Source organism: Sus scrofa, chromosome 7, assembly GCF_054392235.1.
Source record: "Sus scrofa isolate SSC_HxYL_T2T_F1_AM1 chromosome 7, Sscrofa_HxYL_maternal_Yorkshire_Landrace_v2.0, whole genome shotgun sequence".
NCBI classification, from domain to species: Eukaryota; Metazoa; Chordata; class Mammalia; order Artiodactyla; family Suidae; genus Sus; species Sus scrofa.
This window is the reverse complement of record NC_139389.1, coordinates 19,239,218-19,261,548: the sequence shown is the minus strand read 5'-3', so window position 1 is coordinate 19,261,548 and position 22,331 is coordinate 19,239,218. Positions and strand designations below refer to the sequence as shown.

At 40.3% G+C, this 22,331-nt stretch overlaps 1 protein-coding gene across 7 annotated transcripts in view; it reads left to right on the top strand.

The window, feature by feature from the left end:
• The window catches only part of DCDC2 (doublecortin domain containing 2), a 183,591-nt gene that overhangs the window by 2,326 nt on the left and 158,934 nt on the right, over nucleotides 1-22,331 (top strand). For all 7 annotated transcript variants that reach the window (XR_014809738.1, XR_014809739.1, XM_013977473.3 and 4 more), the window contains one exon: nucleotides 3,113-3,167. Coding sequence is in view for 5 of the 7 variants with exons in the window: in XM_013977473.3 (XP_013832927.3) it covers nucleotides 3,113-3,167 (55 nt within the window). In the remaining 2 variants the exon portion in view is untranslated. The remainder of the gene's footprint in view (nucleotides 1-3,112; nucleotides 3,168-22,331) is intronic.

The window sequence follows — 22,331 nt, the reverse complement described above, 5'->3', positions numbered from 1 at the left end:
CTAGTCTTTTTGTCTCTATGGATTTGTCTGTTCTGGACATCTTATATATAGACGTACCCTGGAGGTATTGCAGATTCTATTCCAGACCACCGCAATAAAGCAAATATTGCAATAAAGTGAGGCACAGGAGTTTTTTTAGTTTCCCAATCTATACATAAGCTATGTTTACACTAAACTGTAGTCTGTTATGTGTGTAATAGCAATATGTGTGAAAAAAGTACACGCCTTCTTTAAGAAAATACTTTATTGCTTAAAAATGCTAACCATCATCTGAGCCCTCAGCAGGTCAAGGTAGTAACATAAAAGATCACTGATCACAGATCACCATAATTATAACAGTGAACAAGTGTGAGGTATTTCGAGAATTACCAAAACGTGACAGAGACAGGATGTGAACCAGTGCTTGGAAAAATGGCGCTGATAGACTTGTTTCATGCAGGGTTGTTGCAAACCTGATTCAAAGTGTAGAAAAACGCAGTATCTGTTAAGTGCAATAAAAGGAGGTATGCTTGTAAAAGGAATCTTATACGACTTTTTTGCGTTTTTTCTTTCACTTAGCATAATGTTTTCAAGCCTTACTGTGTTTGTAGTATGTATCCTTCATTCTTTTTATTGTTGAGTAATATTCCATGGTAAGGCTATACCACATTTTGTTTATCCATTCATCAGTTGATGGATGCTTGGATTGTTTCATTTTTGGCCATTATGAATAATGCTGCTATGAACAATCATGCACAAGTTTTCATTTCTCTTGGGTATATACCTAGGAGTGGAATTGCTGGATTGTGTGGTAACTCTGTATTTCCATAGGTTTTTTTTTTCTCCCACTGTTTTTAATATAGTATTTAATTAAAATTCAGCTGGGGCTTCAGAATGGCAAAAAAATCTTTGCTATAAAATCTATGCTTGTGAATTCTGATTTTCCCAAGTACCCTGAAAGCTGTCTAATATCCTTCCTTATGTGCTTGTTTAACTTGAGATCTAGGAGTTCTGCTTTTTGTTATGCCAGATGTTCTTTTTGGGGGGAGGTGAGACATACATTTAGATTTAGTTTCCCTTTCCTAAAACCTCCTTTGGTAGGCTTTGTCTAACTTCATCAGAAAAGAGCTAAATGCAACTGCTTCAAAAAAGCTTAGAACTTAAAACTGAGACTCAGGAGACTTGAGACTGAGCTGTTTATTAGCTCTGCATCCTTATGCCATTCACTGGACAAAGCCAGTCATTTTCCTAACATACAAAAAGGAACGTCAGCATTTCTCCCTCACAGGTTTGTTGTAGAAAGTAAATGCTCTGGATATCAACATGTTTTGTAAACACCAAGGTGTTATGTAAATGTAAAGCATGTCCAGTTCCTTTCATCATTTTCTTGGTTGATGTTTTAAAATTAAATAATTTCAATATAAAGCAATTTCACGGGAATGGAAATCTGCTTCAGAATCTATTGACAGCTCAAAATCGCAGACTCACTTGAGTAATTCATATCCTCTTTCGTTGGCACCGCCAACTCAAAAGGTAAAAACAGGTATGGTTGCAAACCAAATAGAAAGGGCACTTCAAATCATTCTTTATCTATATGTACATATAAGAGATTTTGCATGGTTATTTTTGCTTTTAACTCACACACAAAACCCCTGAGTTTGTTATAACAGTGTCCATGGTTAGTTTTCTATGCTGACAGATGAATAGTTTGTGTTAAAGTGGTAGTATCTATGGTTATAGTGATAGAAGCCAGGAGGATTTAAATGCTGAATGTATTTGAAGCTTAGCGATTGCAAGTTATATAACAAATGAAGCAACTGGCTGAACAAAAGAAAGCACAAGATATTGAGGGTAATTCATGTCATGCAGAGCTTAAATGATGGTGCAGAAGATGGCAATGCTGGAAAAGTATTTTTCACATGAAAATGATCAATTTTCTTCTTGAATTTCTTTTACTCATATTTCTTCTAATATTTTTGAAACTATGATTAAACTTCAGGGAGCTCTTAAGCCTTTATTTTATAGCAAAGAAATCTAGAGATTTTTTTCCCCCAAAGTATTTCTTCTGCATTTTTGGAAACTGACACTACTACATGAATGTTGTGGATCTGAGATTGTTTTCCTGCACATGACAGAATGTTTTCTTATAATGTCAGAAATCAGTCCTTGAAGATTTCCAAAAGATCCATTTTATTGCTAAGCAGAGGGAGAATTTGCACTGTCTTATGTAAATACTGTTTATGTAATGGAAATATATGAACATTTCCAGAGGTATTGATTGATTAAAACATTCTATCCAAAAAACAATAATAATAAAACAGAGCTAAAATTAATTCTAATAAAACTCTTTTGGCAACTCACCAGTGATAGTAGTTGAGGTAGAGAATGTATCTATCTTTCTATGGTTATAAATGAAATACTAGATTTATACTTTTTTTTACATTAAAACATTTATTTAGCTCCTTTTATGTATGAAGCACAGTGGAACCAGATCCCAGTGATAGACACATAGCTTGAAGTTTGTACGTTGTGTTTATGCCATAGGTAAAGAATGATCACTAGTTAATATCTTGTAGCAAGTAGTAATGGCATAACAGGGGTCTCCAGAGGTTAACTAGTTCACCCATCTGTCTCTTAGCTGAACCAATGCCTAAACCATCCCACATGGCTGAGCATTTCTGGATCATGAAAGTGCTCTCATAGGGAAAAAGATTTCCCAGCCTTTCACAGCTGTTACTCTCATCCACGTGATCTGTATTACTTTCTTTGGCTTAAAGTCTGTGATTAATGGAACTATGCACATAAACCACTCTGCACAGCAAAATTAATATAAAAAAGAGAATTACCGTATATATATAGTAAGTAGCAAACCATTGTGGGGAAAAACGTTCTCCAATAAAAGTATGTATTTCTACGGCGTCAATTTTGTTGACGTTTAGAGTAGACATGTGCCAGCTCTGAAAACGGTCCCTATTACTGTAGTTGCTTTTGATTAGTAGCTATTGATTTCTGCGTAAGTATTTCCAGTGGCTTGCTTTACTTTTTAATAATTTTTAAAAAGAAATTCATGTAGCTGACTCAAAAGTAATAAAAGAAACCCTTACTGTGTTTTTTTTTTTTTCCTCCCTCCCAGTTACTTGGACATAGGAGAAATGAAGAAAAGACCAATGGATGCTGTGAATACAGAGGTAATACAAGTAATTGTAACAGGTGCTGCTTTGTGTTTCTTATGGTGTCTTAGAGATCTGGACGGCCTCCTGATCATAAGAGAGAAGTTGTCCAATGTGTATAAATAGGACATTAGATGTTTTAAGGCAAAGATAACCCTTTCTTTGGGTCATTATCAGAAACAAACAGACTGCTCCTATTTTCCCATTTTCTAGCTGCATGTTCTCTGGTTGAAATCCATAGGAGTTTTCTCTGTTGAGTGGGAAGAGATTCTGAGCTCTGTGGTACCAGTCTTGCCAACACTACATCCTGAGCTAACTTGCTTCTGACGGCTCATGTCTGAAATGGCCAAGATCAACCTGGCTGGCTTTCCAAGAAGCCTTCTTGGACTTTCTGTGACAGAAGGAGAGCACCCCCATTTTAACTTGTATTAAAGTCACACGAGCGTGGTCACCAGATGTTTGCATGAAGCTTAGAAACACGTCTTATGAAATGCTCAGGACTCTACGCTGCACATAGCATGTGGCTCCATAGTGGAGTCATCCCTCGTGGCTATTCTATAGGATGTATTCCTTAGTTTATGGATGGAAACACAGGTTAAAAGCAAAGTTAAGAAAACAGCCTTCCATGTCCCAACGAGACAGGGAAAATTATAGTTAAATGCTGATTGGTATTCTGTTCAGCAGCCCAGGCTTCTCCTTCTCCCATTTGACCTCACATAATTAAGTTCTCCCAGTGGGTGTGTTCTGCCAGGGAAGAAATGGCTGAGAGAAAAAGGAATTTGTCCTCATTTGTAGTGCAGAGCCCAACTGGCTGCAGCTCTGGCCATTTCCTCTCATACCATGTTTAAGCCCAACAGGACCAACTAGATCTCTCTAGAAAAAAATACAGAGGGATACATTCTAATTGTGCAGTATTTGGAATAACGTGAGGTTAAATTCATTATTCAAATAATTTGTGGGAAGAGGGGCTAATTTCAGACATTGTTTAAAATAATATTCTTGTTGCTATTTTTGATTTTCAATGTGTCAATTTGATTATTTATAGAAGGAATAACTTATTGCTTAGGTAGACAAAAATATAAATTTTTCAGGTGGTGCTTATGTTACAGATGAAAAATGACCACTAGTTAATATCTGTAGCAATTAGTGAAAAAAAGGAAGACACTAGTGAATCTGGATATAATTTTGTTTGAGGAACCCACGACTGTTTGAAGTGAGCTACCTTACTTGTTTGTAGCTGGTGGCCGAAGTAGAATTTGAGATGTGTAAATTCCTGAAAAATGTGAGCCTGTGTTTACTTTGGATTCTGGTATCTTTGCTGAAGACGTTGTGCCTGGCAAATTGCAACAGGTGTGCGGTACTTTTTTAGACTATATTTTTAAAAAAGATTATTCTTTCGAAAAGAAGCATTCACAAGGACCGTAGTTAATTTAATTTGCTCATTGTTTTTCTCTTTTGGAGCCATAACTATTGGTTTCTCTTTCCTTTGGGTCCTAGGCATGAGCCACACAGACAAAGTTATAATTTATGAGTGCAAATCTTATGTGTGGCAGACCCACCCTTCATCTCCAAAAAGAGCTGTTCGTCTATCCTGCTTTCCTTCTTACTGGTGATTCCTCTCCCTTCTCATTTCCTCTAACTGCACAGACCCTGTCATAGCCTTTCATTTCTTCTCTGTCCTTCCCCACAAAGCCTTCCAAAGGGGATTAAAAAAAGTAGAAGACTCTTGAGGATGCAGAGGAGCTGGGAAGAGGTGGTGGGAAACCATTCGTCCATGACCTTCAGCACTTTCCCTCACTCACCCGAGCCCCACTCTCCCACTTTCGTCCCCCAAACCTTCCCCCGAGTCTAGACAGCAGTGTATTCACTTCCCTCACTTCGTGTTCACAGGACCTTGATCTTCAGCACAGAGACCCTCCTCCCCAAAGTCCACACCGTGACCACACGTAAAGCCTGCTTTCAGCAAGGGAGGCCCAACTTTCATTGCCAGAAAGGGAGAGTCTGGGGTTCCTGGCAGCTGTAAGGGCAGTGTATTCACAGTGTATTTATTTATTTGGTTTTTGTCTCCTTAGGGCCATTGCATATGGAGGTTCCCAGGCTAGGGGTCTAATGGGAGCTGTTGCTGCCGGGCTATGCCACAGCCACAGCAACGCTGGACCTGAGCCATGTCTGTGACCTACACCACAGCTCACGGCAGCACTGAATCCTTAAGCCTCTGAGCGAGTCCAGGGATCAAACCCGCAACCTCATGGTTCCTAGTTGGATTCGTTTCCGCTGCGACACAATGGGAACTCCCCTAAAAGAGAACTCTGAATGCCTTTTCCCATACAGATACCACTTTTGCTGTAGGTTCTACAGTCTTGCTACTGCTGTTTTCAGTGGAGCACGAGTCAGAAAGGCTCTGGTGGGCTGTCCTGAGAACTTCAGTTTTGTGTGTGTAATTCTTACTGGGCAGAAACACCTCTCTCTATTCCACAGGTGATTTACCGTCAAACAACTTATAAGTTACAGGGTAGTCTGGGTTCAAAATTTGAGAAACAACTTGATGGATAACTGACCTTTGACAAAAAGCATAGATTCTGTTTTCTTCATCTAAAGTGGTGATCTCCTTTCAACTGAGAAAACAGTCTACACCTGGCTATTCTTTGCAGTAAGAGAGCACATCTTACTTCTCATCACCAGGAGGGAGTCACAGAGTTAATTCTGAAGGAGGTTTAGAATATGAATACACAGAATAGGAGAATTTGGGGTTGTTTCAAGGGAGAAATTTCATTGCCGGTAGCACAAACAGTGTTTATGCAAAGAGGTTGCAGTATGAAGAGCCAGTAAGAATGACTTTATGAGAACTGGGGACGTTTCTCTCAAACCTGATGTATTTCGTATTGCTGAAGTTTTCTGTGTTGGGGCTGTGTGATGAAAGCCAGCACATTCAAGTAGATGATTCAATTTTTCTAGTTGCTTAGCGCATATTAATCCTGATTATTCCCGGTACACATTATTACAGAAGGACCTTTCCAGTTGGTTGGGGTTTTGTGACACATGTGGCATTGGGTCCCAGCCACTGTGGCTAGGTTTTTGCAGGCGGTAGGAAACCCAGCCAGCACATGCTGGGAGGCAGCAGTGTTCTCGTCTCCTCCCAGAGCACCCCCCCGCCAGTCCATATTACACTCTGCCTGTTCTCTAGACACAGCAGTGTCCACTTGCTGACCATAGGTCACTTTGACATTCCAGGTTCTGTTGTGGTTTCTGCTGTTGCTGACTGCCCTTTGAAGAGCCACCGAAAGGACATCTAGTCCTGTTCCTCTTCCTCTTTGTGGCTGTGTCCCTGGACAGAGAACGGCAGAACTCTAAGGGATCCGTTTTGCTAACTTGAAAGAAGTATGTGGTCTAAATGGCCAACACGTTTTGCAACCGGAGGAAAGGGGCGGCAGCAGGAGGAAAGAGGGGGAAGGAGAAGGAGAGAGAAGTAAGGAAGACACAAAGGTGACTGGTGCTTTGCACCTACTCTGAAGTTGGGCAGCGCTGTGAACTCTGAGCAGACCTCCCTTCCTTACCTCTCTACACACTGGTCTTGCTGTTACTAATATCCAGATAAGGAGAGCTTCTAGGTACTCCTGGACTCCTGCCTCTACTCCTCAGTCATGTGGAGAGTTGTATTTTCATTTTTCTTCCCACTTTCCTTGCATCAGTGGTGGTTTTAATAAAGACGGTGTTCTCATCTTCTGACTTTGGTAGCTCATTTCCTTGTTTATGTTTTCCCAGCCCCCTCTCTGCTTCCCACCACCAAGGTACACGTCTCTTTCCGTACTTCCATGTTCAAGTCGGCTCATGGGCTCCTTCCTTTCCTCTGTCACAGAAGCAGTCAGTGGCCCCTGTCCTCTTCATGCCCCGCAGCCTCTGGTCTGCGCGTGGGTCTGCGCGTGGGATCCTCTTCTTCCTGACCAGCCCATGCCGTGATTTCCCCCTTTGGCTCTTGTCGAAGGAGGTTCTTGTTTTTCTACTTTCTCCACTTTGCTTTCACGTGGTTGAACACCGGTGCTGGGCAGCATGGTAGTCAGAGGGCAGGGGGGCAAGATGAGCAGGACAGGCATAACCTCTCACCTCTGGGAATCTACAGCCTTGCTGAAAAGACAGATCTCCCAACCTCTCTAGTACCACATAGTAAGTGAGTCATCTTGGTTAGGGGTTCAATTCTGTTTGCCTTGAGCTGTTTATTGGAAGGGCAACTTCCTTCTTCTTTGACCTTGAGTTGTAGATGGTCCTGACGGTCGCTGCCCGCCTCCCTCTGCTCTGCCACTGTGTCTCATCCATGTATTGAACCCTTTGGATTATGACATTCTTTTTTTTTTTATTTTTATTTTTTATTTTCCCACTGTACAGCAAGGGGGTCAGGTTATCCTTACATGTATACATTACAATTACATTTTCCCCCCAGCCTTTCTTCTGTTGCAACATGAGTATCTAGACAAAGTTCTCAATGCTATTCAGCAGGATCTCCTTGTAAATCTATTCTAAGTTGTGTCTGAGAAGCCCAAGCTCCCGATCCCTCCCACTCCCTCCCCCTCCCATCAGGCAGTCACAAGTCTCTTCTCCAAGTCCATGATTTTCTTTTCTAAGGAGATGTTCATTTGTGCTGGATATTAGATTCCAGTTATAAGTGATATCATATGGTATTTGTCTTTGTCTTTCTGGCTCATTTCACTCAGTGTGAGAGTCTCTAGTTCCATCCATGTTGCTGCAAATGGCATGATGTCATCCTTTTTTATGGCTGAGTAGTATTCCATTGTGTATATATACCACATCTTCCTAATCCAATCATCTGGGATTATGACATTCTTAAATAGAGTGCAAGTCTGTTTCATTGTGTAAGAGGCCTTTGGTACACTTTTTATAGAGGAGACAAGCAGGCGGCTCGGCTGCAGAGCACTTAGGATGTGCTGGGCACCATGTGAGTCACCAGGCATAAAATGAGAACTTCCTTGCTTTTTATTTCTTTTTATTTTTTTTCTTTTATTTTTTATCTTTTTGCCTTTTCTAGGGCTGCTCCCAAGGCATATGGAGGTTCCCAGGTTACGGGTCTAATCAGAGCTGTAGATGCTGGCCTACACCAGAGCCACAGCAATGCAGGATCCGAGCCATGTCGGTGACCTACAGCAATGCCGGATCCTTAACCCACTGAGCAAGACCAGGGATGGAACCTGCAACCTCATGGTTCCTAGTCGGATTCATTAACCACTGAGCCACGACGGGAACTCCTCGATTTTTCTTTTTAGGAGTTTGGAGTCCAGGGGAAGAGACAGACAAATAAACCAGCTGTTATTAATCAGGGCACATATGCTGGGCTAGAGGGATGCTTAGAGCACTGGGGAAGGGTAGGTAGGATTAGGTTTATGGGTTAGCCAGTTTGAAACAGTTTCACATATAATAGCATCTTTTATTTTTGGTCCATTTCCCTTAGATTAAGGTTTCGAGAACATCGAAGTATTATAATACTTAATAAATTTAAGGTGTAAGAATATTTAAATAATTAAGTATTATTTATTATAATACTTAAGTATTATCTTATTTAATGCTTATATCTGTGTAAGGATCAAAGCCCGTGTCTGACAGAAAGAGTGAAAATCAGCTGGCTAGGAAAGTAAGAAAGGCAGCCTGCCGATTAGTCAGGCTTGGAGGACGGACACACGGCAAGCCGGCTGCAAAGTCAGCAGAGAATATGGTTTCTCCCAGTCGTGCTGCAGCTGTAAAATGCCTCATGGGCCTCCCTTTGAGTGATGACTGCTTTCTTCAGGCTGACACTCCAGACCCGCTTTGCTCCAGACACGTATTTTGCTGGGGATCTTTAATCGCTAACCTGCCCTCACCTCATAACCACCCCTAGTTAATCCACACTTTGAATTTCCCCTCTGAACTACAGTCAGTCGAGAGCTAGATCTGCTTCCCTTAGACCCTCCTCGGAACCCTTAGTGAGAACCCAAACCTTACAAAAGGTGATACCCTTCTTTCTCAGTGTCATCCTGTGGGGTCTCTGAGTGCCGTCCCCACTGCACCAAATCAGTAAATCTGATTTTATCCCACTACAAATTTGTTCCCTTTCCTGGTGGTCTTCAACTGACTAGGCTGGAACACATACATCAGAGCTGTCTGCTAGATTGTTAAGTCTTTAGGAGGTCTGCTAATTTCTGTATAGTATCTAGCATTAATGAGATGGTAATAGTTTTATTTTTCTATAGTTTTGAATATTCCTTATCACAGTTAAGGGAGCTGTCTGTTTGCCTGCCAGGTGCATGCCTGGTGATTCTGCATTTCACATATGGGTTGGATGTCTCAAATAAATAGAAGTCTTCATAGCCATTATATATCTGGCTTTTTTTTTTTTTCTTTCTAGGGCTGCATCTGTGGTATATGGAAGATCCCAGGCTAGGAGTCGAATCAGAAGCTGCAGCTGCCAGCCTATGCCACAGCCACAGCAATGCCAGATCTGAGCCGCTTCTGCAGCCTACCCCACAGGTCATGGCAATACGGGATCCTTAACCCACCAAGTGGGGTCAGGGATCAAACCTACATCCTCAGGGAGACTAGTTAGGTTAGTTACCACCAAGCCACAATGGAAGCTCCCAAAAGTCCACATTTTAAGGGCTGAGATTTTGAACTTTATCAGTAATGAGTCAGAAAATAATGGGACTGATTTTTGAGAAGCAATAAACTCCTAATTTCTGGAAAATTTGTTCCATTTCCTTGGAGTTATGAACACCCAAGCTACTCATTGTAACCTGAATAACAGCTGGGGTTGTCCATCTCTTGACCATCGGGATAAAACTGCCTTGAGCCTTCATGACCTACCTTTGGAATATCCTACGTTCTTCTCAAGATTGCTGTGAATTCCTGCAGGGATTATTTCCTTCTGCTCACCTGTTTGTCTGAGCTTTTGCTTCCAGAGTGTTGGTTGAGTTCATGGACTGTCTTGTTCCTCTATAGATTATATTTGTTTAAGGCCCCACCAACTCAGAGGTGAAATCTTCTCGCTGATGTCCACACAATACCCTATTCCCACATATTTTTGCGTGGGGAAATTTACCAGTGATCTGTAGACACGGAGTGGGTTTTGTAGGTTATGGAGAAGTGCCAACAGCTCAATCCTTAGTATCAGACTTCCTCGTTCTTGAGAAAACCTTGGTCTTATGTGCCGCTTCAGGTTCCAGACTTTGGCCTTGCTGCTTGGCCTCCTCTTTCTTTTTCTCCCTCTGCCATTCTCTTGTCTCTTCTACCTCTACTCCAAGCTGCTATTGATTTCTAATACAGAACAATTTTTTTAAAAATTAAAAACCGAATGTTAATATTTCAGGGACATCCCAAATGAGTTACCAGTAGGGTTACAGAAGCTTCCATTCATTCCACCACAGCAAGAGTCAAGAATATTAAAGTTGAAGCAGTCACTTCTATGGATACATAACAACAATATATAAAAGCATGTCACAGAGTACAAAAAAGCAGGCATTCAGCAGAGTATAAACAAGCATCAGGCTGATTGTCTTAATAAGAGGGTAGGGAAACTCATTCTGGAGCTTTGTTTTGTTTCCTTGAATCTTGCTAATCTGTGTTCTCAAGGGCAGCAGAAAATATAATTTTATCCTGTGCCCCACATTTATATTTAAGAAAAATCAAGAATCTGCTTGGTTTTCCTCTTGTTTGACCTGCTCTTCCTTGTCTACTAGTGAAGGGACCAGTCATAAGTGCAGTGAAAGGCAAGAAGATAGAGCTGGTCAGTCTCCCCGTCTTCTTTATTTTATTTTATTTATTTTATTTTATTTTTTGTCTTTTTGCCTTTTCTAGGGCTGCTTCCATGGCATATGGAGGCTCCCAGGTTAGGGGTCTAATCAGAGCTGTAGATGCTGGCCAACGCCAGAGCCACAGCAACGAGGAATCCGAGCCGTGTCTGCAACCTACACCACAGCTCACAGCAACGCCGGATCCTTAACCCACTGAGCAAGGCCAGGGATGGAACCTGCAACCTCATGGTTCCTAGTCAGATTCGTTAACCACTGCGCCATGATAGGAACTCCAGGCTCCCCATCTTCTAAGTGATCCATCCATGATTAAGTGTGCTGTCTAGAGTTTGGAGAAATGCTATCTTAAAAAGAAATCTTCAAATTGAAATTCAAAGGCACCAATTAATGTCTTCTCAAGGCATAGGACCTTCCTTGTTAGATAAGCATCACACGAGATCCTGTTGAATACACCGCTCTCATTTTAGGTTTTCATTTATGGAGAACTTGGATAAACTTTGTTTCTTCTTAGTCAGGTGGAGTACTGCAGGAGAACCTTGGAGAGAAGGAGAGAAAGGAAGAGAGTTTTTGAGACCTCAGAACTTGGCCTCTTCTGAAAAGTTTGTGGGAACATGGGTTGTACTTCTGGCCAGTTACTCCAGTCAATGAATGTCTTTAAGATTTTGAATGTCATTGTTAAAACTTCACGTTTCACTTTAATCATTAGGCATTATCTCCAGTGAAACATATTCTGAGATCTTCTGCTTAAAGGCTTTTGTTTGGGAGTGGGTTTCTAGACATTAAATTGGGTGTAATTATTAACTTTACTGCAGGAAGGCACAGGGCTCTGTGGTTTAACTCACTAATCTTTAGCCTGGGAATTCTGGATTCACAAGAGGAACTACTAAATAGTTAAACTCCTAAATATTTCTTTAACTTGGGTAAAGATTTCCAGATTATGTTAATCAAGTTTACTAATTTATCATAGGAAATAAAACTGACTTTTGTGAGTTCTTCCAATAATAATTGAAGCCCCTTTCCAATTTTTTATTTTACAGCTTCCCTCTGTGTTTCTAATGTTAAACTAAGTAAGAAGCATTCTTTTAAGGACAGCCAGTTCACATCAGAGGTCATGGTGATTCCAAGGTGACTATGACCTTGTCAAGGTTCTTGGAAGACAGTTTTCTGTTGAAAAACAACTGGCCATGTTTCATTTTCCTTTCATACTTTCTTGTCCCATCTCTTTTTTTGGTATTGAAGTGTGTGTGTGTGTATACAAGAGGGACAGAGAAGTGTTTATGTCACCCTGGAAAATATCGGTCTGATGAAACATATCCATTAATAAACCTAATCATCTCTGATCAAAAGCCAAAAAGCTGGTGACTTTAGATTGTCCATTAACATGTGCCATGGCATTTATTTCAAATATCTTGCATTCTCTGTTTGGCATTTAGACATGATTTTAGAATGTCTGAAATTGGAAGACATGCAAATTACAACATGTATATCTTTTTTATTTATAGTAATAAGCTGTTCTAAGCGAAGACAGACTTTATTAAATGCAATTTATAAAATAATTATCAACCCTTTAAGAAAAAATAGAAAAAGTATCCAATAAAATAAATTGCTAGTTAATTGTGTGTGTTTAAAAATACCATTTAATCAAAGTATCAAACTACTCTATGAGCTTATTGCTTTTTCTCATGAAGTCAAAGGGACAATTCATGATGGAAGTATGATTATTTCCAGACGGTAGGAATAATAGGAAACTGTGATCAAACAAATAGCAACGTATAGCCAAGGAAGACAAGTAAATTATGCTTAGTCATTTATTGAATGCTGCTCATGTATGCTGTTACATTTTCTTGAGAATGTTTATCAAGAGCCTACTGAATGCCAGGCAGTAGGCTAGATTCTAGCCACACAAATATAAGAAGACATCGAATATGTGCCCATCAGAAACGACAGCATGGTTGTTGTTGGAGGAAGACACTGAAAAGAGTTTTAAGGCTATGTGAAAAAGTATAAAAAGATGGAAAAATAATGCCAGAGATTGTTAATCCAAGGGAAGACAATGATTTGTTTAGACCTAATTAATAAGTGGCGTCGATGCTTATAAAGAATATGGTGACTAGCTCTTCTCCATCACAGCTGGGTACCAAAAAGGGGGAAACAGAAGTTTGAAGAATCTAGGTCAGATTGAAAGAAAACCTTTAAAAAAATTGGTAAAGACTACTAAGCATTTATTGAAAGGAAGTATCTTATTTCCTTTTCATCTATTTTAAAATATAAATACATTCTTTTGACTTGCATATTTCAGTTGTATACCAAAATGGCAGAGGTGAATTGCGATGGCCCTCTAGCCTAAAGTTGTGTGGGTTACGGTGCTGCCCTGTTCCTGGGAAGCCCAGAAGGACCACTGCCCAGGTGGTCCTGCTCCCTGGTAGAGGCAGCCGTGTGAAGGAAGAGGCTGTGGAAGTGACTGGCAGCAATCCATGTTGGTACCTTCTGTCGCGATTGCTCCAGTTTCAGAGTTTTTTCAGTGTAAACAAACAGGTGCTGCTGTGATTTGCTGGCACTTCCAGTCAGAGTTTTAAAAAAGCAACATAATTGGAAGTGACACTATGAAAGTAAAGGGTTTGAATATTCCTGTTCTGGAGAGTGGTTTTTGTATTTGGAACTGGCGGTAGCCCAGCATCCTTGACAGATATAGCAACCATCCAAAGAGATGTTTCAGTTTTTTTTCTACACACGGTACATCCAGAAAAGAAAACCCAAGGGAGTGATGGGTTAAAGGAATAAGGGAAGTGAAACTCGGAGGAGTCAGTAATAAGAAACAAGCATATAAAGTCATCTCTAATAATACATTCATTTTTGATTGCGCTGTAACGACTTAGCAATTGAGATTACACTTCTCTTTAATTTAGAATACGTGTGTGTGTGACACACATTTTTAATCTTAAATGCCTAACTTGTGCAAACTTTGTTTCAAAGATCCAGAGTAGGAGTTCCCGTCGTGGCGCAGTGGTTAACGAATCCGACTAGGAACCATGAGGTTGTGGGTTTGGTCCCTGGCCTTGCTCAGTGGGTTAAGGATCCGGCGTTGCCGTGAGCTGTGGTGTGGGTTGCAGACGCGGCTCAGATCCCACGTTGCTGTGGCTCTGGTGTAGGCCAATGACTACAGCTCCGATTAGACCCTAGCCGGGGAACCTCCATATGCCGCGGGAGCGGCCCAAAGAAATAGCAAAAAGACCAAAAAAAAACAAAAACAAAAACAAAAACAAACAAACAAAAAAACACACACAAAGATCCAGAGTAGCACAGAGCAGCAATAAATCCTTGGTCTCTTCCTGGTGGATTAAGTTTGGTGAGAACACCCTGCTAGTGAAGCTGGGGACTTGGACCAAGACCTCGTGGGACTCTTAGTTCTGGCAGATCCTTGGCCCCAGACTCTCCCCAGACATTCAGCTGTCCTCTCAAGTGTGGCTTTGGTTAAGGCATGGTGAGAGTGTATGTGTAATTTAGCTTACATCGATCTCTGTATTGGAGAATGACTAAAAAGGGCTGTGTTCCATGTAGGCTAATAGTCTTATCTTTATGTGCAAAATAAAACATATTTCATTGTACTTCAAAATGGCCGGATGGAGGCATTTTCTCAAGGTAAGGGTATTTATTTACATTCGGTTGATTTCATCATTAAATATAAGGGTGGTATGCTTTAGTATCTAGCTTGGCCAACAATGAAAATTCCCATTTATTATTGTGAAAGACTTCTTTTTAAGCAGCCAGCCAGATCAAGCTCAGATGTCATCCCATGATTACATAGTTTGGATGTTTGGTTTGTTGAAATAAGGTTGATTTCAGCCCACCTGTTAGCTGAAGGCAAAATTAAGTGGCGAGGGACTGTGGGAGAGTGAAAACTAGATGGACTTGGTATATTTGCAATGTCTAATGTTTAACCTGGGACATTTCTCTCTAGGAAATTTCTAATGGCAGTCTATGCTGCTTTGTGGTGGTGGTTGTTTTTTTCTCTCGCCTTCCAGCACTAAGTGTTTTTGAGTTTCGAAGATTTATGAATCTCCACAGTCGTCATTGCTATTTCCCATTATACAACCTAATATAATTTAGCAGCCAACTTTTAACAGTATTTGTAAAAGAAGTCATCTAATATTACCAAAGTTGCATTTTGTAAATTATACACCGATTGATAAAATTCCATAGTCACAGCCTGTTTTCCTAGAATTGAACAGGTAACTGAATTTCCAGTACTATGAGTTTTGTGTTAGCTTATATGAGATCTTCCACAGCTGGTTTTTAAAAGCTGGATTAAAAAATTATTTGAAATACCAAATTAAAAATTATAAATGTACATATTTATTATAGCACAGAGATTCTTTTAGTATGGCTTTTGCAAATCTTTACCTTGCTTTTCACGAACCCTCAGTTGACTAATATTTAATTTAGTCAAATGGTTTGTGGAAATTGAATTGAATTAACTTTCCTCTAATTGGCACTTTTTGTAATGAGATTGCCATGCCCTTGTGTTATTCCTGTTTCAATTATTTTATCAATAATATTGATAAACTTTGTCTGGCTCCTCTTACCTATTAGTCTATTGAACACATATACATGAGTATGTATGTAATGAAGTATAGGCAATGTGATTTGTCACTGGGATTTTTCAGCATTTTACTTAGTGACTCATTTATTCCTAAACTCATCTTTTCCACTTCCCTGATGTACTTGCTTATATATAATCATATTTAAATTGTAGTTCTCTATCAGTTTGGGAATTCCCTTTGCTCTATCTTATGGTATTACATTAGTGCAGTTGTGTGCATCAAATTTGGTACAAGAGAACCTTTACAATGCTTATTACAAATGAATTTATCCTAGAAAAACAATCTTGGTTAAAAGTTTACATTTTAACCTGTAGCGATGTCAGTTTAGTTTGTGTGTCCCAGACACGACGAGAATACCCTGAGCAATAGACAGAATTATAAGATCATAATGGCAGTCTCCCAGTACCCCATCTCAGTGTTCCTAAAAGATTATAGAAGGTTTTGTTTGCAGCGTCTGGGCAAGGAGAGTCTGGCAATGAGTCACTCTCTGTCTCTGCTGTTATTTTAGGCCTCCTTGCACGTGGGAGGTTTGGAGCTCAGTGGAGTGACACTAATCACAAAGCTATGGTTCTCACTTGTTGGTAGTAGAAAATTAATATCACAAATTTTTTTTCGTCAAAAAAGTTCTGAGCACCAATTTCTGTGCCAGGCATCATGCTAATTGGATTCACAATGGCATGGGAGACAGACAAGGTCACAGCCTTCATGAAGCTTGTGGTGTAGTGGAAAAGGCAGATCAGCAAACAAGCCATCAAAATGAAGCATGCTGGACGGGAAGGGTGAAGAAAGCACGGGGTGCTGAGGGGCGGCGACCATGGGCCAGGGGAATCCTCAGAAGCTTCCTGGAAGTAGTGACATTTGAGACCTAAAAGGGATAAGTGGATGTCAGCCAGGCAAACGGAGAAGAAGAGTGTTCCAGGCAAAGGGAGCAGGCAGATGAGAGAGTGTACAGCACATCTGAAAAACATAGGAGTTCTGCTTGGCTGAAGCATGGGAAGGCGATGGGATGGGAAGCATGGGGATGAAGATATATGAGAGAGAAGTCTTAGAGAGCAGACCGGGACCAGGTCATAAAGGGCTTTTAGGAGTTTCGACCTTCTCCTAAAACTAGTGGAAGGTTATTGATGGGGTTTGGGCAGGGAATTGATGCAATTACTCTTGCTGCCATGGCCAGGTTGAAGGTCAGGAAATCATCTAACAGAGATGGATGTGGTACTTGTGATGGGAGAGGCTGTGGGGATGGGAGAAGGATCAGATTCAAGAGACAGGACTGTGATTGGTTGGATGTGGGGATAGTAATGAGAAAATGGTTGGATGTTTCTCAGTCCATGTGGGAAAAGAATCTGAAAGAGAATGGATGTGTGTGTATATGTGTATATTTGTGTGTGTGTGTATCATTTTGTTGTACAGCAGAAATTACCCCGACCTTGTAAATCAACTATACCTCAATAAAATTTTTAAAAATGAAAAAGAGAAATATTGAGGTGCTAAATGTTTGAAATTGAGCCAACACAAATATTGGAAGATGCACAAAATTAGAACCCATTATGAGTGTGTGAGTGTTGTGTATGTGTGTGTATTTTTTACTGTGTGCTTAGTAGTGTTCTAGACACTTTAGAAAGATCATCTAATTTAATCATCACAGCAACCCTATGAAGTAGGGGTTATTATTATTCCCATTTTACAGGGGGGGAAATTGATGACTAAGACATGTTCTTACAGAGCTCAGTCAGGAGGGACAGGGGGTGAATACATTGTGTGCAGAGGAAAGCATTTCTTACTGAGATAACAGAATTTAATTCAAGATAATCCTTCAGTGTCATTTTGGTTTTGAAAGGGCATTTGGAGGGTAAAGGGTTTTGTTTATTTTAATTATAATAGGAAGAACAACACATACAAAGAAGACGAAAATTAGGAAGTACATCCAGAAAAAAGGCACAGTTTTCTTTTAATTTCCTTAATAACCTTCTTTAAAAAGTCATTATTCATCACAAAATCTTGCCTAGGGTTATTTTAGTTGTATTCTCAATTGGCTTTTTTTTTCCCTCTTTGCTAATATTCCCAATAGGACAGATATTTATGTTGAATATTTCCAACACAGTACTTGAAGTGGCTTTGGCATGTCTACATAGAAAAGTGCTCCCACAGGAAAGCAAAAATATTTTTACATGGAAATTTACTACAGAGAGTGAAGATATTGGAGAAAGAGATACTGAGCCAAGAACCATGAATGAATTTTAAACTTTTCATCATGTTTACTATCAAAGGTCCGTTTGGTTTCTTTAGCTTTTCTAACCAGATGTTTTGAGTAGCATCTACCAAGTTAGCAGGCAGACAAAGCAACTCGCAGAATTAGAAGGCGGCAACAGAGAAGGTAGGGTGTGTGGAAACAAACTGCATTTTCACCTCAGGATCTCAAGGTATAAGTCACTTGATCATGGTGGGCCCCACTTTCTTCATCTGAGAAATGGAGATAATAATCCCTTTAAAGAATGGTGGGAGTTCCTGTTGTGGCTCAGAGGTTAATGAACCTGACTAGTATCCATGAGATCTTGAGTCTGATCCCTGGCCTCACTCAGTGGGTTAAGGATCTAACGTTGCTGTGTGCTGTGGCGTAGGTTGCAGACATGACTCGGTTCCCCAGTTGCTGTGGCTGTAGTGTAGGCCAGCAGATGTAGCTCCTATTTGACCCCTAGCCTGGGCACCTCCATATGCTGTGGGTGCAGCCCTCAAGGGACAAAAAAAAAAAAAAAAAAAAAAGACTTGAGAAGATTGGAAACACATAGATGCATGAGAAGCCTCTATTACTGTGCCTGATACATAGTTGGAACTCAGCTAATGGGAATCATGCCATGTTGCTGCTGACGTTAATAAAAGCTTCTGAACTGACTCACTGGTCAGTGGAATAAGAGGGGGATCCCTGACATCCTGTTGGCTGCCTTTACTGGCTATGTCCAAAAGGAGAAAAAAATGAATGTCAGTGTTTGGTGGAGCATAAAACCCTCTACAGATGCTAGGTGACATATATCACTTCCTCTGACCATAGAGTAGATGTCTAATAAATGGTTGAGATTAATTATTATATAAATACTTGAAAGAGGAGATAAAGTAGCACACAATAAACTTGAGCATGTGACTGAATCTTGGAGTTATTCTTGAAATACTGAAGGTTTACATAATTTTGCAAAGATATAGAGAGTGAAAAATACACATGTGAATTAGCCAGGATATTTTCAGGAAGGAAGAGAAAATTTCTATACCATATTTTAGTGGAAAGGAACTTTTGAAAATATATTGGACATCTTTTAAAACCTCTGATAAAGCTGGAGAACTAAGCTCAGAGATGAGCAGTTATAAGGGGGTTGAGGCAGCCAGAGCCCAGACCACATCATGCCACAAGACCAGGCCGTTAAGGACAGTTCTGCCACCACCATTGATCAGTAGAGACATTCAGCTTCTCAGGCTACTGCCCCCAACTTTTTACAATGCATGTGGCAAACACTACCCCTAGAAATTGGACTTCGTTGCCATTGAGGGCACCACTTAAAAGTGGTGTCACTTTGCTTTGTTGTGTCACCAGTACCGGTGTAAAAGCCCTGGATGGTACTTTGGGGCCAAGCAACAGTCATGTACTGATGGCTTAGCTGCAGTAGGGCTGATAAAGTGAACATCAGGCTCTTTAAAAAATTTTTTTTTATTATAGTTGATTTGCAAGGTTCCTGTCACTTTCTACTGTACAGCAAAGTGACTCAGTCACACACTCTCTTTCTCATATTATCTTTCATCATGTTAAGTGATTGGGCATAGTTCCCTGTGCAATACTGCAGGACCTTATTGCCTATTCATTTTTAATGTAAGAGTTTGCATCTATTAACCCCAAACTCCCAGTCCATCCTAGTCCATCCCACTCCCTCCTGCTCTGCCTTGAACCACAAGTCTGGAAATAGACTCACTCCATGGCTGTGAGTCTGTTTCTGTTCTGTAGATAGGTACATCTGTGCCATATTTTAGATTCCACATGTAAGTGATATCATACGATATCTGTCTGTCTCTTTCTAACTTCACTTCACTTAGTATGGAAATCTCTAGTTCCATCCATGTTGCTGCAAATTGCATTATTTTGTTCTTTTTTTGTGGCTGAGTAGTATTCCATTCTGTATATGTACCACATCTTCTTAATCCATTCATCTGTCTGTTGTTTCCATATCTTGGCTATTGTGAATAGTGCTTCAATGAATATAGGGGTGCATGTATCTTTTTGAATGAAAGGGTTTTTTTTTGTCTTTTCAGGGACACACCTGTGGCATATGGAGGTTCCAAGGCTAGGGGTCTAATCAGAGCTGTAGATGCTGGCCTACACCACAGCCACAGATCCAAGCTGTGTCTGCACCCTACACCACAGCTCACAGCAACACCACATCCTTAACCCACTGAGCTAGGCCAGGGATTGAACCTGCAACCTCATGGTTCCTAGTCGGATTCGTTTCCACTGTACCATGACGGGAACTCCCTTGAATGAAAGTTTTGTCCAGATATATGCCCAGGAGTGGGATTGCTGGATCATATGGTTGTTCTATGTTTAGTTTTATGAGGAACCTCCATACTGTTTTCCATAGTGGTTGTACCAATTTATACGCCCACCAGCAATTTAGGAGTCTTTTCTCCACACCCTCTCCGGTATTTGTTATTTGTAGTTTTATTAATCATGGCCAATCTGACTGGTGTAAGGCAGTCCCTCATTGTGGTTTTGATTTGCATTTCTCTAATAATTAAATGATGTTGAGCATTTTTTCATGTGCCTCTTGGCCATCTATATGTCTTCTTTGGAGAAATGTCTATTTAGGTCTTCTGGAACATCGGGTTTTTTTTACCTTCTGTGGCTGGTGGTGCTTCTCTCCAGGCTTCATATGGTGGGAACTCTATTCAAATAGAAAATGCAGGAGTTCCCATCGTGGCTCCATGGTTAACGAACCTGACTAGTATCCATGAGGACGTGGGTTCGATCCCTGGCCTCACTCAGTGGGTTAAGGATCCAGCATTACTGTGAGCTGTGGTGTAGGTTGCAGACACAGCTCATATCCCACGTTGCTGTGGCTGTGGTATAGGCTGGCAGCTACAGCTCTGATTTGACCCCTAGCCTGGGAAACTCCATATGCTGTGGGTATGGCCCTAAAAAGTCAAAAGAGAAAAGAAAAGAAAAAAGAAAATGCATACAGGTGCTGGAAAGCTGAAATTGGACAAATATTTATTACACATCTTTTAATGGTCCAATAGCAGAGTATCTTTTGTTTCTGCTAAAATCAATGCTGATGTTCTCATACCTCTGAAAATATTCTCATCCTCTTTTTCAGCAGGGTACCCACCGTCTCCTTAGTTATCATATCTTGTTCCAAGTCAGGATGTCTGGGTGATGTCTGTTCTTTTTCTAGTTCTGCTGCTATCCCAACTCAGTATTTTGCAACCTATATACTGAATTATAAATGTAATTATTTTTACCTCATTTAGGTCAATGAGATGAAGAGGGGGAAGGATGTTAGTAACAGACAATATCCAAGAAACACATGACATCACAGGAAGGAAATAAGGGTGTTTCTTCAGAGAACCATGAGACTAGAGATAGTATTCTTAACTTCCTTTTCTACCCTCGCATTCGTCTTCCCTTCTGACCTTTAGTTAGTACTTCATCTGCTGAGGATTCTTAACTGGTGGGGTGGCCCAAAGATTTGTTTTACAGGGATCTGAGCTCTTGGTAGTGTTATCTGCATAGATTGCTAATGTCTTCATTAACTTTTTTATTTTAAAAAACCTGTAAATTATGTTGACATATAAGAGAGAGATTATAGCTGTAATTTATAGAACAATAGAAATAACATCTGTGTACTACATTCAGCTTAAGAGACAGAACAAATACACTTAAAGCTCCTTGTCTCTTCTTAGTCCCATTTCTTGCTTATTCCCCAAATGTAACCACTATCTTGAATCTTATATTTATTATCCCATTGCCTTTTGTTTTTCTTAATAGTCTAGTACATAGGTACTCCTAAACAATATACAGTTAAGTTTGGAACTTATGAAAATGGAATCACATGGTATGCGTTCTTTTGCAACCTTCCTTTTTTTTTTTTTTTTTTTTTTTTTGCTCAGCATCATTTGTGCTATTCATTCATGTTATGGGGAGCTGTATCTCTTCCATTCATGTTGTAGTGCTATATTCCATTTTATAAATATAATATTATTTAGTCATTCTCCGATGGATTACATTTGGATTATTTCTAACCATTCCTCCTCCTTTCTTTTTTGGTATTATTATTGGAGATATTTTGTGCCTATCTCAGTTTGCACACATGGGAGTTTCTCCCTAAGAGGTATATACCTATGGATGAAAGCAACATTCTGGGTGACAGTTTCTGTCTAAGAGCCAACGTCTGTTCATTTCTCAAGGGCTGAGTATTTCACTCCCCCCCCATCGTGGGCATTTTTCTCTGGTGAATGGTTACAGGTCTCATTGAAAGGACTTTGAGGAAGACTCAAAAGTATTTATTTGTGATAGTGTAGGTTTGGCAAAGGTTCCAGGCCTCAGGTATCCGGATCTTACCAGGGGCTGTTAGATCTGATAATCGACTGTGGGGCTTTGACAACTGGAAGTTTAAGTCAGGCTTCGATTTACAAGATCTGGAGATTAAAAAAAAATTTTTTTTTCTTAATTTTGGCTGTGCCTGTGGCATGTGGAAGTCCCCAGATCAGGGATCAAACCCATGCCAAGTGGCAACCCAAGCTGCAGCCATGACCACAGC